General features: G+C 42.2%; 1 protein-coding gene across 5 annotated transcripts in view; it reads left to right on the top strand.

Moving 5' to 3' along the window:
- Nucleotides 1–13108, top strand: part of HS3ST5 (heparan sulfate-glucosamine 3-sulfotransferase 5) — a 312118-nt gene extending 299010 nt beyond the window's left edge. For all 5 annotated transcript variants that reach the window (XM_090031424.1, XM_090031425.1, XM_090031428.1 and 2 more), the window contains 2 exons: nucleotides 1644–1782; nucleotides 11351–13108. In XM_090031424.1, coding sequence (XP_089887550.1) covers nucleotides 1676–1782; nucleotides 11351–12281 — 1038 coding nt within the window. In that variant the 5' untranslated portion in view covers nucleotides 1644–1675 and the 3' untranslated portion in view covers nucleotides 12282–13108. The remainder of the gene's footprint in view (nucleotides 1–1643; nucleotides 1783–11350) is intronic.
- Nucleotides 13109–16689: the final 3581 nt, after the last annotated feature.

Genomic DNA, 16689 nt, shown 5'->3' with positions numbered 1-16689 from the left:
CCTCCAAATTTGTTTATAATAGTCGTGTACAAGTCATAAGAGGCATAGCAAGAGGAACTTCTTTAAAAAAAAAACTGTTTTTTTAACTGGTCTTTAATGTTACTTTAATACTTTAATGAATGCTTGCACCCCCTTGTATATGGATACTCCCATGACTTGTGGAAAGGTTTAAATCAATCCCAATCCACAGGAGTCTACCTCATTTTCTTCCTGTTTTTTATGGCAAGCATGACTGTTGAAAGAATGAGACCCATGTGGAACTTATGTTCAAAAACCAGGTTATCCTTAATTTGATTCTCCTATGTCCTGAAGATCTTCATAGTCACAGAAACAACTAGACATAAACTTACCATAACTAACCCAGTGAAATCCAAGTAGCAATGTCAGAAAGAGCATTTGGACCATATTTTATTCTCTGAAGAAGTGGCTTGTACATGTTTTGAGTGGTAAAATTCAGAACCAATTACAGTAATATTAAAATGTTTTTTTATCTGCAGAACGCAGCAGTACAGAAATAAAAATTGAAAACCTATGGAAATTTTCTGTCATTATCATCATTTCTTGCTCCTTCCTCTTCCCCTAATTAATTAAGTTAATTAAAATAGTAATTAGTAGCAATATGTCCAGACATAGATACAATATCTGCATATTTTCCTCACTTCTAAATTGTTCAGATCATTGATATTAAGCTTCAGCTATGGACTGTGTGAACTGCTTACAATAAAAAATCCTTTGTTAGCATTTTTTGCATGACAGTGAAAGTCTAGGGAAAATAGAGTAATAATGAAAAGCAAAGAGGATGATTAGTTTTGTGGTTAAGGCACTAAATGGGTGCTCAGAAACCTCAGTTTAGTGCCTAGTTGCACTATAAATTTTCTCTGTGACCTTGGGCAAATCACTTAATCTCTCTGTGCTTCAGTTCCCCATTTAGTTTTCAAAAGGATAAATACTTCTTTGTCTGACTGTAAACTCCTCAGGGCAGGACTGCATCTTACTTTGTCATATCCTAGGGCAATGGATTCTGGGTTTGGAATGGGTATAATAATGCTACTGTCATGTAAATATATACATGAAAGAATATATATCTCATCCTCCCAGGCTAAACTGGCCATATGACTGTACAGGGAATCATTCTTATTAACCCCTACAGAAGCACCTTGGAGACCTCTATGAGAATTAGGGGCCCACTTTGTTCAGCTCTGGACAAACACGCAATGAGGGTGGAGTCAATGATGTTTTAAGTCCCTCAGTCCAATATTTAGGTACCACTGGCATTCAGAAATCCCCTGCCTAACTCTGAAGGCATTTCAAGTCCTGTGGCATCTAAGTTTCTGCTGCCAGATATATCCATAATCCCCTAAACCCTGACTGCACAGAGGAGCGCTTAGCACAGCACCTGTCTGTCACCTAAGCCCCATCCTATGGCAAGACTGTTATTCTACAAACTAACTACTTAGCTTAGTTTTATTATGACTAACAGAAGAAAAGCACCAAAAAGTTTTATCTAATACTGATGCATCTTGAAAAGAGTTTTGCAAATGTCACATAATAACTTGTAAGGATTGATTGACTGCTTGTTAAGAAACATTAGGCTATATATTGCTACTTGCTGATGAGTAGTTTGTGTGTTCTGGTCCCTGCAGACTGAAGAAGTCCTGAAGATTGATGGAGGGCCATGCTATTCAAACAGCAGGCGTTGCTGAGACAGAAGCTCTTTGTGCTAGGCAGCCTTGCTATTGGAAGTCTCCTATATCTAGTTGCCAGAGTTGGGAGCTTGGATAGGTAAGTAATTAAACCACCACATCCTGAGGTCACGCTCTTAATTATAAATTAATCTGGAGTTTTTTACTCCTTTCCATATGCTTAAAATATAATTGAGTAAAGGTCTTCAGTTCTTGTTCTTTCTGTTAATGTATAAAAAGATTGTCCATGCTAATATTGATTTTCATTGTTTCTTCCTCCTGTTTGGGCGGAGGGCACGGGAGAATGGAGAGAGTTGTGACTCATCCTAGTCAAAGTATTTCTTTCTGTCCATTTGTATGCTGTGTGCATTGGCACTTTTTTCCAGAGGAGGAATACAGCAGCATACAGTAAAAATATCATTAGAGTACCTCATATTTGTCTGTTCACATCTGTGTGTTGACCTCTCATCTCAGCAAAACAGTTATGATGTATTTATGTATCTTCTTTTCTAAATTTACGAGTAAGCAATTAATGTGCTACAGTGGTAGTTAAAATTATGTACGAGCCTGCAGAGTAGCTTGTCAAGTTTTGAATCCTATTGCACTTAAAAGATTGCTGCAGGGTTTGAGAATTTTAACTCTGTTAATTAGCCATGATTTTCTGGAGTCGAATGTACCAGACAAGGAGGCTGTCTCTGCAAGTGATTTCCTAGAGAGAGTGAAAAATCCACTGAGAGGAAATTAGAGAGCATTTGGCAATTTTGACCAGGCATACTCTTCAGAGGGGGATATAACAGACTACTGGGGATATAATAGTCCTCTCACTAACAGGTGTACTGTTTTTGACACCTCCAGAAAGATCCAGGATTGATTTATTAGATTCCACATGGTAAAAGACTTGACAAAACCATAATTGAAATTCAAGTTTGGGCTCCCTATAGGCTGAGTCCTCACTTTGAACAGACTGGGGCTTTTGTCTGGGTAAAACAGATCTTAAGTGGCAAATTGTGATATGATGTCATTCAAAATAGCCAATTAATGTAAAACTGCATACAAACTCCAGGCGACTATTGGCTAATATAATGACATTGGGCGCCTTTCTCTTTGATTCACTTCTGTCTGATTCTTGACTTCAGTAGCAGAGGAAGACAGTTTGTTTAACTAAAAGGAATCAGCACCTCATAGGCCTCTAAACTGGAATATTGGTGGCCAATTCCTGATGCTGCAGAGGGGGTTAAAATTGTACCTAAACAATTATGTGATTCTGCAGATGGGATAGAAAGCCTTCTTGACTCCTGTAGGAGTTCATCATATGGCCTGAGGCATGAAATTTAATTAACCTTATATCATTATCTGTGCTTGCACAGCTACAAATATTATCGATGGTCATAAAATTATCTAGCCACAATATTTAACTCACTGACCTCCTGCAGCACAGAATTCCACAGGTTCCATATATAATATTTATAATGACAGTAACATTTATCTTCATCTTCATCTCTTAAGCAATATGAAAAATACCACACTGCCTTTCTTTGGGCTTATAAAAGAACAAGAAAAAGAGACATGAATGAATTGGCTTTCTACATTTGTTAGGACACAATCCAAAACTCACTCAAGTCAGTAGAAAAAGATATCCATTGACTTCACTGGGCTTCATATTACAGCTGTAATCACTAAGGTTGGCATTCTGTTCTTTCCTGATTTTCCAAATGACCCTTTTTCTACTTCTACAGGGCACTGATGGCACTTACTTGCCCAAAAGAATACTATGTCACCCATTTTTAGCCTAAGTAACTGACTGAGGACGCTTACACAAGTTACACTTTTAACTCAGTCTGAAAGTACTCTACAGCCATGACATAACACGCATAAATGGACATAATCTTTCTGGACTTTAGGAAGGTCTTCAACACTGTCTCTTATCCCATTCTCATTAAAAAACTGTGGGACTGTGGTGTCAACACCTACACAGTCAAATGGGTTGCCAACTGGCTGGAGGGCCGCACCCAGAGAGTGGTGGTGGATGGGTCATTTTCAGCCTGGAGAGATGTGGGCAATGGGGTTCCCCGGGGCTTGGTCCTTGGGCCCACACTGTTCAACATCTTTATCAGTGACTTGGACAAGGGGGTAAAAAAAACCCTGTTCAAATTTGCTGATGACACTAAGATGTGGAGGGATGTGGGCACGCTAGAAGGGAGCAATAGGCTGCAATCAGACCTAGACAGGTTACAGGGCTGGGCAGATGAGAATATGGTGGGATTCAACACTGACAAGTGCAAAGTGATGTACCTGGGGAGGAAGAACCAGCACCATACCTACAGGCTGAGGAACTCCCTTCTCATCAGTACAGAGGCCGAAAAGGATCTTGGAGGCATCACTGATGCCAAGATGAACATGGGCCGGCAGTGTGAGGATGCAGTCAGGAAGGCCAACCACACCTTGTCATGCATCCACAGATGCATCACAAGCAGTGCCAAGGAGGTGATCCTCCCCCTCTATGCGGCACCGGTCAGGCCACAGTTGAAGTACTGCGGCCAGTTCTGGGCACCGCACTTCAAGAGGGATGTGGTCAGCATCGAGAGGGTCCAGAGGAGGGCCACTCGCATGATCGGGGGCAGCAGGGCAGGCCCTACAAGGAGAGGCTACAGGACCTGAACCTATTCAGCCTCCACAAGAGAAGGCTGAGGGGGGATCTAGTGGCTTGTTACAAACTAGTCAGAGGGGACCAGCAGGCATTGGGGGAGTCCCTGTTCCCCCAAGCACTGCCAGGAATGACTAGAAGTAACAGTCACAAGCTGGCAGAGGGTAGGTTTAGGTTAGATATCAGGAGGCGCTACTTCATTGTCAGAGCGGCTAGGATCTGGAAACAACTTCCAAGAGAAGTGGTGCTGGCTCCTACCCGGGGGGTCTTTAAGACAATGCTAGACAAACACCTTGCTGGGGTTGTTTGACCCCAGTACTCTTTCCTGCCATGGCAGGGGGTCAGATTTGATGATCTGCTCAGGTCCCTTCTGACCCTACAAACTATGAAACTATAAATTAATCCTCAACAAATTATCTATTAGCTGAAAGCAGAGCACCTTAGGAAACTTCTGTTCAGTTGCCTTCAAGGGTTAATTTTTTGCATGCACCTTTATGGGGCTGGACTGGTCAGAGAGAAGAGAGTCAACGGAGAGGAAAGGAGAGGGGAGTTTGCGGTGGGGTTGGGATAGGTCCCCCTGCTGGGGTACCTGGAGGAGCCTGCGAGGTGGGGGGACTCCCTTTCCCTACCCCTCCCAAGCCTCTTGACAGCAGTAGCACACAGCTGGGCTTTGCCATGGCCAGAGCTGGGGTGGAGGGTAGAACGGAGCCCCCTCACCGCGCAGCCGCCCCCCCAGCTACCCCAGCTGTGGTATTGTGAGGAGCCTGGCTGGACCCAGGAAGCGAGGGGGCTCTATTCCACTCTGCCCTCCTATGCCCAGCTTTGGCCATGGCAAAGCCCAGCTGGGAGCTGCATGCTGCCACTGTCAAGAGCCTTGGGTGGGAAAAGGGAGCACCCCTTCCTTGCAGGCCTGGTCCAGCTCCCCCCAGTCCCCCAGCCAGGGTAGCTGGGGAGAGCTGTGAGGTAAGGGGGGTTCCCTTCCCCCACCCACCAGCTCTGTCCATGGACAAGCCAAGATACCAGCTACATGCTGCCATGGTCAAGAGGCTCAGTCTGGCAGTGGGGGAAGAAAGGCCCCCCGCTGCCTCGCAGGCCTAGCATGGCTCTGCCCAGTACTGTAGCTGGGGTAGCTGAGGGAGCCCATAAGTTGGGGGGCTCCCTTTCCCCACTCCCTGCCTGAGGCTCTTGACAAAGGCAGCACACAGCTGCTGGCTTGACTTTGCTATGGGCAGAGGTGGAGCGGGCGGAGGCTGGGGAGAGGGGCAGTTCAGCAGCCTCCTGAAAGGCTGTTGGCCAGGCCCAGTGCAGGCAGAATCAAACCCCCAACACATGAACATCTGTTGGGTTCATGGTGCTTTATTTAAGGTGCCATGACTTAGAGCATCTCCCCTAAACATCTGTAGGCACCCTGAGAGTGACTAGGACACTTGCCTAGGAGGCCAGAGGACCTGGGTTCTAGGTCCTTCTCATCTGAATGGGGTTATGGGTATCTCTGACCTCCCAGTACCTACCCTGGATCGTTGTTCCCACTGAGACAGAAGCTGCCCTCCATTTTTTCCATGTTAGCAGCTCAGCTTCCAAAGAAGCACCAGAGGAGGCCATGAGTAATACTAGTCTTTTGATGTAGTAGTTAGACTAGTGTGCTAGAAAGTAAGCAAGGGTCTAGTTCCCCCCAACCCCAACTCCACTGAGTCCTAAAGCCCAGGACCTTCAGTTTTGTAGGAGAGTGACTTAGCCATTTGGCTGTGGGGCTAAAGAGGGATATACTCTTGCCCTTTTTCACTCCTGAACCAGTCAAGTATTTTTGGCCAACTCCATTTTTAGCATCCAAGACTGCTATGCATCTGGAAGGGATAGGAGCACATGCTATAGTTGCTACTCCCCATTCTTAGTCTGCATGACTACACAGTTGTCCAGGACAAAGGGTTATGCATCCAGGAATAGAATCCCCTGGGATGCGTAAGTGCCAAAAATGCCTATAAGTGTCCCAAAAAAATGGCCATTTAGATGACCAGAACATAAAAGAACGTCAGTGTGAGGAGATAATATTGCAGGAGGAGGGAGGAGATTTGGTAGCATAGCCTGTTTTTAAGGTTGTATGACAATTCCTATTGTAAAATCATGGCTTTGGTTGCTTTTAATTTTGGAACTAATTAGTCTTTTGAAGAAGAAATTTTCCATGCTGGTTGTCTGCCTTAGGTTGAATACTGCCACAAAACAGTTCAGTTACTTCTGAGAATAAGGTTAAGAGAAAACACATGACTTGCTTAAAAACATATAAATACCTTTTCATTAAGAAACACCTAAAATCACCCTCCATAAGGTACAGCAGGGATTTGATATTATAGTTTCATAGTTTCATAGATTCTAGGGTTGGAAGGGACCTGAGCAGATCATCTAGTCCAACCCCCTGCCATGGCAGGAAAGAGTACTTGGGTCAAACGACCCCAGCAAGATGTTCATCTAACCTCCTCTTAAAAACCCCCAGGGTAGGAGCCTGTTTCTTCATATTTTTATGATGCCAACATTTTAGTTCTGTCAATCAAATGAAAATCTGCTCACATTTTGCCAGATTAAAGCCTTTGAAAAAAATTGGTTTGTTTTTGCTCAGAAAGGACTTCTTATCCTCTAAAAACGACAGTCTTCAAACTTTCTGTCCTTACTGAGCATATCTGTTCATGCCTACATGAGCACATACACCACTGCTAGTGTCCCTGAACATCCTCCACCCTCTCCCAGCTCTTAGAATACTGCCCAGACTATGCATGTACCATCCTTACAAAACAGCTAAGCATATACTAGCTACCCTCAGGGTCAGAAAGGAAAAGCTGGACTTTCCCTATAAGGGATATTTTTCCTTTGATTTGAACTGGGATGAAGCTAGGTGCTGGAGTTGAGAATAGAAAGCTTGTCTCTCTTGTGGTTACAAGGATGTGCTCTTCTAGCACACAGGCCATGTGGAAAAGGGATTATAATTCAACTATGGAAATGACAAGGTGTAAGGAAAGAGGGAAAAGGAGTCTAGGATTGGGAGACAGTGGGAATAGATCAGGAACTAAGGAGGGGAAAATGGTGCTGGCTGAGTAAGCACACTGGAGTCATGGACTAGAGATGAAAGGGGATTGACTTGGCAATTAAACTAGTGAGTGCAGGGATGAGACTGGGACATGGACAGACAGCTGTGAGAGGGAAAGCATGCCTGCTTGGGCAAGGAAACTTAGATAAAAAGCCTAAGTAGAGATAGGCTGACTCAATAAGGAGAACCAGATCATGATAAGGAGATAGCGGTGGGGTGGGCTGTGGCAGAGACAGGTCAAAGGGGACAGGGAGAAGGCGGCAAGTTTGAGGGAAGGAGCTGGGCAAAACTGTTGACAAGGAATCCCAACCCCCTTTTGTGCTGGACCACAGGAAGGATGACAAGTTACTATTGCCATCTGTTGTTCCCATTATCTCTATATTTGATTGGTCTAAAGGTTCCAGCCCTGCTGGTGACCACATGAGTGTCGAGGTGATGCCATGTGGTAGAAATTGTGTTGTTCTTTCTAGTTTGTTTTTTTGAATGAAGGAAATAACACACAGAGATTGCAAATAAGCATTCAAAAGCTAGGAAGTGCCAGAGTTAAGGTCATCTACATAACCTTAGTTCACCATGTGTTTGCTTGCATTATGCCAAGGTCTTTAATTGGATGATCACATACTTTTCCCCCTAAAGGATTCTGTTCTGTTTTTACAGAATCAATGGTCCAAAGCATCAAAGATGTTAGCATAACATAACATGTCACTTAGAAACATTTAATAGTTAAACAAGGTTTGCCAGTCAAGTACAGAAACCTTGACCTTCTTTGTCCCATGACAAAGACTTGCCCAAAAGAACACTTTTGATCTTTTATTGAATCTACAATAAAAGGTAAATGAATGCATTTGAAATGTAGTGTTATATAAGACTTCCATTTTAAAACATCACTTATTCACTTTCCTTTTAGCTTTAGAGAATGTCTAAAGAGAGAAAGTTTTGTTTGACAGTATTGGGATTGCAATAAAAATAGCAACAGCTGGCCTTTGGGGGCAAAGAGAAAAAGTTAGTTGACAAGAGCTTGAGTTGTATTTGTTGTTTATTAGACTCCAGTCCTCCTTCCTACACACCCATTCACTTAGCATTGGTGTCAAATTAAGAACCCAACTAGAAATGATGAGTGAAATAGTGTATCTCATTGTAAATTTTTAATCAGTTAGGCCTAATTTGTGACACACTAGTTTTGGACCAGGGATTTCTGGTCCTACATTTGATGGTATCAGTGAGCCTTTTTGTGTAAACTAATCCAGTTTTTGTACCTTTAACTGTTGCTGACTTTTACAGATAATTGCATACAGCAGATTGGACTTTGGTTACCCTGGACAATTTAGAGCACAAGCTCCAATTATAATGTTGTTACCCTTTCCTCATTCAGTAAAAAGTACTGAGCTACTCTGGGGATAAATCAGACCCATGTAGTTTCATAGTTTCATAGTTGTTAGGGGATGGCAAGAACCTTACATGCCATCAGGTCCCACATTTTTCCAATTTAACCATGAGGACTTTATCATTCATCAGCAGATGCATGACAAATGGAACCAAAGAGGTCATACTTCCCATCTGTGCGGCACTGGTCAGACTGCAGTTGAAGTACTGCATCCAGTTTTGGGCACCATACTTCAAGAAAGATGTTGATAGACTCAAGAAGGTCCAGAGAAGGGTGACTTGTATGGTTAGGCGCTTGCAGGAAAAGCCCTATGAAGAGAGACTGAGGGACCTGGATCTCTTCAGCCTCCACAAGAGAAGGCTGAGAGCTGATCTTGTGGCTGCCTATAAATTCATTGCGGGGATGCAGCAAGGGATTGGAGATGCTCTGTTCACTGGGACGCCTCTTGGAGTAACAAGAAACAATGGTCATAAACTGATAGAGAGCAGATTTAAGCTAGATATCAGGAAAAACTCTTTCACAGTAAGGGTGGCCAAAATTTGGAATGGGCTTCCAAGGGAGGTGGTGCTCTCCTCTACCTTGGGGGTCTTTAAGAGAAGGCGGGATAGGCATCTGGCTGGAGTTATCTGACCCCAGCACTCTTTCCTGCCTAGCCAGGGAGTTGGACTCAATGCTCTGCTGAGGTCCCTTCTGACCCTAGTATCTATGAATGTATGACATTATGGGAGACTAAGTCAAAGGCTTTTTTGAAATACAAGTATATGACATCAACCTCATTTCCCCTATCCAGGTGGCAAGTTGCCCTATTGTAGAAGGAGATGAGGTTGGTCTGGCATGACCTTTGCGTAATGAAGCCATGTTGGCTGTCTTTCATAGTGAAGGAGGCTTTCATTTTTAGATCATTAGTTAGAAAGTGTATAGTAAGTGAGACAGGGGACTGTGGGGAAAGTAAACCTGTTTTTATGGGTAAGTCAGTCAGTATTCCCAGGGACAATTGGATCTAGTCCTTCCTCTGCCACAGAGCTCCTGTGTGGTGCTGGGCAAGTCATATAAGCTTTGCACACATGCACACATTGTGTGTCCCTTATTAATTGGCTGCCCAACTATGTTGCTTTCCAGAAATGCTGAGCAGTCACAGCTGCAGCTGAAGTCAATGAAAACTGCACTTGGAACATATTAAATGCTCTCTAATAGAAAATACTGTTAAAACTCAGGCCTAAGGCATCCCACCCAAAAGTAGCTGGGTGCTTTTGACCTTAAACTACTGTATTCACATGCACCTTTTTTCCAAAAATCAGCCCTCCAAAATTGGGGTGCATGCATATCTTAAGTGGAGATGCTGATTTTCTTCACTGGGATAGAATATGATAACACTGTTGCAAAACAGTTTCTCCTAGCAAGCAAACAGAAGGGGGCAGAGACTAATGTTAACCCTTTCACAGCCGTTCTCAGCTTGCTGACTGAGAAACTAGCAGCCATGTTGCAACATAGCCTCTCAGTGAAAAAGCCAGCTGTAGGCCATAACGCTAGAAAACTCTTTTTCTCTGCCTTCTAAAAATGAAGCATGTGTCTCATTGGGGGCATGTGGTACACAAAAAAAATTGTGTCTGTATCCTGTTTCCCAGGCTGTGAAACGGGGATGCTAGTACCACTTGTCCTTATAGATGTGTTTTGAAGACTGATTCATTTATGTTTGTACAGCACTCAGATACCTTGGTAACCAGAATTTGAGAGAGTCCCATGAGGAAAGGAACGATTTGCTCCTTGAATCAGGGTTTGAATGTGTGCAGTAGACAAGTTATGGAGCCACCCATTGGGTAGTGAGAATAAAATTAAATGTAGACTAGTTGGTCATTAAGGGAGCACTGTCCATACCATGCACTGAATGAGGCAGGGCACTATGAAGGAGAAACTGAAGACTGTATCCCCATGCATACACACAAGGGGCTAGATTAACGTTGCATGGGCAATATGTGTTCTACCATTTCCTAATTTTAGGGCTAGGATTAGGATTTTCTGTGGATTTCCTCCATTTGTCCATAGATATCAGATTTAAATATGAATCTAAAAAAAGAACAGTATTTGTTTTTTCATGCTATGTAAGTTTGTACAATCTATTAAAAGTGTTTTCAGGGCTCATACAGACTACAGAAGCACAGATGCCTGATAATTATCCTATCATTAAATTATATTTATATTTATAATAGCATTATGAAATCAGAAATACATCAGACTACAAGACACAGCCTCCAAAAATAATCCTAGGCACCAAGATTCTGGAATCAGTTTTCCATTTCAAAATGAGCTACTTTAAAACAAACCCACACTTCCCAGACTGTGTCAAACATCTAGTTGTGAAGAAGGCTCCAAGCTACTTGTTTGTCTGTGCTGTGAGTGGATTTCTGTCAATTAATACTTGATGAATTAGAATTTGAAAGAATATTAAAAGCATCACTGATTGAATCTGCCCCATTTATTAAGTAGCAGATTAAAATCAAACTAAAAAACACATGTTCATAAGGGTTTGCAACAGAATTAATTTATATCTCTTTTCTTGATTGCAGACTGCAACCCATATGTCCCATTGATGGTCGATTTGGACCCCATGGCCAAGATGAAATCCCACTCCGAGCTCTGCAGTTCAAGCGTGGGCTGCTGCACGAGTTCCGTAAAGGCAATGCCACGAAGGAGCAAATACGCCTTCACAATTTGGTGCAGCAGCTTCCCAAGGCCATTATAATTGGGGTGAGGAAAGGAGGTACCCGAGCACTGCTTGAGATGCTGAACCTCCATCCCGCAGTTGTCAAAGCTTCTCAAGAAATTCACTTCTTTGACAATGATGAAAACTATGCCAAGGGGATTGAGTGGTACAGGAAAAAAATGCCTTTTTCTTACCCTCATCAAATAACAATTGAGAAAAGCCCTGCATATTTTATCACAGAAGAGGTACCTGAAAGGATTTATAAAATGAACTCATCCATCAAATTACTGATCATTGTCAGGGAACCTACAACAAGAGCTATTTCTGATTACACTCAGGTGCTGGAAGGGAAGGAAAGGAAGAATAAAACCTACTACAAATTTGAGAAGCTGGCTATTGATCCTACTACCTGTGAAGTGAACACTAAGTATAAGGCAGTAAGAACCAGCATCTACACAAAACATCTGGAGAGATGGTTAAAATACTTTCCTATCGAGCAGTTTCATATTGTAGATGGAGATCGGCTCATTACAGAACCACTGCCAGAACTCCAGCTGGTGGAGAAGTTCCTAAATCTTCCTCCAAGGATAAGTCAATACAATTTATACTTCAATGCCACCAGAGGGTTTTACTGCTTGCGATTTAACATTGTCTTTAACAAGTGCCTGGCGGGTAGCAAGGGACGCATACATCCAGAGGTGGATCCCTCTGTCATTACCAAATTGCGCAAGTTCTTTCATCCTTTTAATCAAAAATTTTACCAGATCACTGGGAGGACATTTAACTGGCCCTAAACTAAATTTCATACAACACTATGTGTTGCACCCAGAGACAGGCAATGATGTCTCTCCTAGAATAAAAAAATATGCACTTTTCATAGACATAGCTATCCAAGTAACTTTTTTCATGCATACTTGTACATATGCAGTGTGTGACCAAATATAAGGTGGGATCAGTTTTTCTACAGAGTAGTAACTAATGTAAATCTACTCTCTACAGAGTTGCATCATTTTAAGCTATACAGGTAAAGGGAAAGCGAGTACTGGGGGGAATAAATTCACATGCGACTAAAAGGGTCAGTGTTCCTCTTGCTCGATACAGTTGATTATGTGACACACTGATCAACTCAGGCAGAGTGTCAGTTTAGAGCATACAAATGCACATGAGATTCTGAGAAGCTGTGAGGATATATCAGAAGGTGCCATATTCAGGCCATAGGAGGGATGCACAATGCTAAAGGAATACTGACACTTTAAATAAAATGCTGAATTGTTACAATGAAACTGGATAATACTATTTTCTTATTATTTGAAAGGAATATCTTATCTCATACAACCAACATTGTTTCAAAGTTCCTGTGGTGAGTTTGCACTATTGTTTTATTGTATGGACCACAGTGTCACTTGTAGCATGTCAATCATGTGTCCAAAAAAGTCAAATACTTTTTTCTTCTATACTTGTGTGTCAACAAAGAGAAACATCATGTATATAGTGTATATTGTTTGTAAATACTGGTTTCACACTAAGTAATTCTATTTTGTAAACTGAATATGGCTATTTAATTTATTGTGAAAATTAAATTTATTGTGGTATTTAAAAATGGAATGAATTAAAATTACTATATGTGCAACTATTTTTTACCTTATGTTTGATGTATATTGGGATTGTCCTACAGGCCAGACAAATTGTGTGCATGTGTGTGTGTTTGTGAGAGAGAGATGGAGAGCACTACACTTACAAACCTGATTTCTAGACAATTGAGAAAACTGATATACAAGGTGAAGTTGAGTTTATTAAAAAACCCAACCATCTGGAATTCTAGTATAATACACACCTCAAAGAACATTATTGCTGTTCAGTTAGCGTGCTTTGCAGTAATTAATTCAGCTGCAGTTGAAGAATGACAGTGAAAGATGACTATAACCAGGTATATCAGAAGAGCAAAGCAGTCATTTAAAATTGAAGTGACAGACAGACAAACAGGATTAGAAGAGGTATAGGGTTACAGTTTATGCTGATGTTTAAAAAACAAACGAAAATGTTTGTGATACTCTTGCTTTTAAGTGAAAATGTACATGCCTGCATAGAAACAAACAAGCTATAGAATCGCTGTTACTGATATAGATGTATATAGATCATGCCTCAATTCAGAAAATGGAGGAAAACTAGTTTTGACATGGATTTCTTAATATTTTATATACTGTGCTGGTCTGAAATATTGGTGGAAAATAACAAAAACAATTGAAAAGATTATCTTAAAAAAGGTAAGGAAAATTAGTTTTTTAGAACTATTGTTTGAAATATGTATAAGGACAGATATTTTGGAAGGTGTCCAGACTCCTTGGATATGGTGAGTAATGGTGGTGGAGCATTTGCTAGATCACATCACAATAAGTTAAAGTTTTCCCCACAGGCTATTTATCCTGCTCAGTGATTTGAATGAACCACAGTTTTCTAAATAAGTTATTTTAAAGTCTCACGTGAGAGATTGATATTTGTCTCACTATATCTTTAATCTATGTGCTGGCATTGTAAGCACCATGCCCTTTCTTCATGAGCTGAATGGACATTCTTCTGACCAGGAAGCATGATGGCATGAGTGTAAGGTTTAACCACAATAACAAAAAGGCTTATTGCTTCATCAAGGATGCCATTTTACCAGTCTAGATACTGAAGCAGAATTAGCATTTAACAAAGCCAGTTAGTTTAGTAAGATGATGTGCTCCCATTGTAAAATTTACATGATCTTTTGGGGTGCACGAATGTCCCGTAAGGCTGCTTAACTGGTCTGACCCAGACAGGACACAGATCAGCCAGATATACAGGTACAAGTACAAAATGCCTCTCAGTATCTGGGAGTTACTATTCTCCTGAAAGCCAGGATGTTCTTGTAGTGAGAAAGCTGTGTCAGAAAAATCCAGACCCTCCACAACCATTTTTGAGCAGGGCACTTGAAATAAAGCACATCCTGCACATTCTGCATTATCCACAAAACTTACAGAAAGCATGGATACATCACACATTAAGAGTGGTGTAACTTATATAAATGTACAATGGAGAGAGATGACCAGCTGTTCCAGGTGATATAAAAGATAGGCTAACTTGCTTAATTGAGTAAGTCATAAGTTCAAGTATGAGAAGTTTATAAGTTCATAAGTTCAATATTTTAAATGTTTGTCTAACAAATTGACTAGTAGGCAGTTTTAATCCAAGCATATATGATTAAGATGTGTAATACTAATACTAAATATAATCTTATGAAAATGTAAGTGCTAATACAGAAGACATCTATTCTGAAGCTCGACCCTGACCCAACTGGAAAGAGGAAGGCACCCTCAACTGAAAAAGGTGAAGATGCCCTTATGATGACAATCGCAAGAGATAATTATAACTAACAGAAAAATATGTAACGATGACTAACCTCATTATACGTCCTGAAATTGACCATCACCATATGTAAGACAAACATATAAATATAGAGGGTTCAACCCCTCTCAGGCGTAGCTCTTGGCCCTTAAGGCGGGGGTCTACCCTTCTGCAGAAGCAATAAATTTTCTACTGGCATTCCTGTGTCTCTTGACTTATATTATCATGGCTAGTGCCCACAACGCAAGACCAAGCTGTCCTTTCCTGTTTGGGCGGCTAACTCAGGTTTTGCTGACAATTTTGGCGACCCAGATGGGACCCTAGCTCTCCAGGCCTGAGCCACCATCCCCTGCAGCAACACCCAAGCCGGCTATGGGGCAAGTTTGCCCTAGGGATCTTGAAGAGGGGTTGATGGCTCTGGCACAGAGGTAAGGTGAATTGCGTCTGAGACAGTAGGAATGTCAGTCCGGTACCCTGAGTAAAGTGTTTCTCAGGAAATAATTGGCATAATGCTAGCACTCATTTTGAAATACTTGCTATTGGCTGTTTATATGTGTTTAGTTGGTCTTGTCTGAGTGTTATAGGCCCATCTCTCTCCCAGTTCCTCACCCTGGTGACACAGGCAATCCTAGTGGGTTGTCCCTCCAAAACCTTTTGGGCCAGGAAAGCTGTGTGGCGCAGTTTATGTCTGTGTTCGTGCACTGAGGAACTGATTCCTATCTCTGCTCTCTCTGATAAGTCCCCTTTCCTGTTTGGGGCACCGGTCAAGCCTGTGGTCACTTTGAGAAGTCCCCTTTCCTGTTTGGGGCACTGGTTAAGTCTGGTTTAAAAGTTGACTCTGGTATTCTGATATTCTGGTTTAAAAGGCAAAGGGGTACCCCGCCAAGGGAGACAGGATGGGACAGACAGAGTCAGTCTCTGTCCCACCGGGAAGTCCCCTTGGAATTGTCCTTTCTGGTTGAGCTAAAATCCCGGGAACTAGTCAGGTTAATAAGCTTAAATTAATCCAACTATCTACAACTGTCTGGCCTGAATACACTTACGAAGATCCAAGTTGACAGTGGCCTAGTCTTGGTTCTTTTGACCGAGAAACCCTGAGGTACCTCAAAGGATCTCTGAAAGATCCTCAACCCCATCAGATAAATTACTAGTATGTCTGAGCCAATGCTGCAAGTGTAATAGAAAAAGGTTGCTTGGGCTCCTCTAAAAAAGAAATCCAACGCCTGGCTCCGCTCCAGGTTGATCCTAAAAGCCCCTCTGAAACTCTGCCACCTCCATATGCTCCAACTGTCCCTAGGCCAGAGAAAAATGAGTGGCATCCAGCAGGACTGCCACCACTCCCGGCACCAGTCACGCTCCCAACCCCCGCATCCACCGCTTCAAGTGAACGTTCCTCCGACAGTGAATCAGGAAGTTCTTCCCCTGTGTCGACACACACGAGAAGTCAAACAAAGAAACAGCTGCCTGCTCGTTTAGCTCCGCTGCGTCAGTACCCTCTTGCCTCACAGGAAGGAATCCAATATCCATATACACATGTCCCGTTCAATCCTCAAAACCCTTGTCCTGTGGCAAACTAACACCCCCAAGTTTAAAGATGACCTGGAGTCAGTGAGACAGAATAGAAACCATAATCAACACCCACAACCCTACATGGACAGATATGAATCAGCTTTTAGATGCTCTTCTCAGTAAAGAAGAGAAAGCAGAAATTATAAATCAAGGAATTCAGTGGGTGTCAGAAAATGTGCAAAATAGAATAGGATCCAAATGCTGAGGGCAGCAATAATCTGTTGCACTTGCAACATGCCCGACTATCCCTTTTAGGAGAGCTAAAAA

The sequence above is a fragment of the Crocodylus siamensis genome, chromosome 1 (genome assembly GCF_052110815.1).
Source record: "Crocodylus siamensis isolate JL-2025a chromosome 1, ASM5211081v1, whole genome shotgun sequence".
In the NCBI taxonomy this organism is placed as follows: Eukaryota; Metazoa; Chordata; order Crocodylia; family Crocodylidae; genus Crocodylus; species Crocodylus siamensis.
The sequence above is the reverse complement of the archived record's forward strand: the minus strand, read 5'-3'. Positions and strand labels throughout refer to the sequence as shown.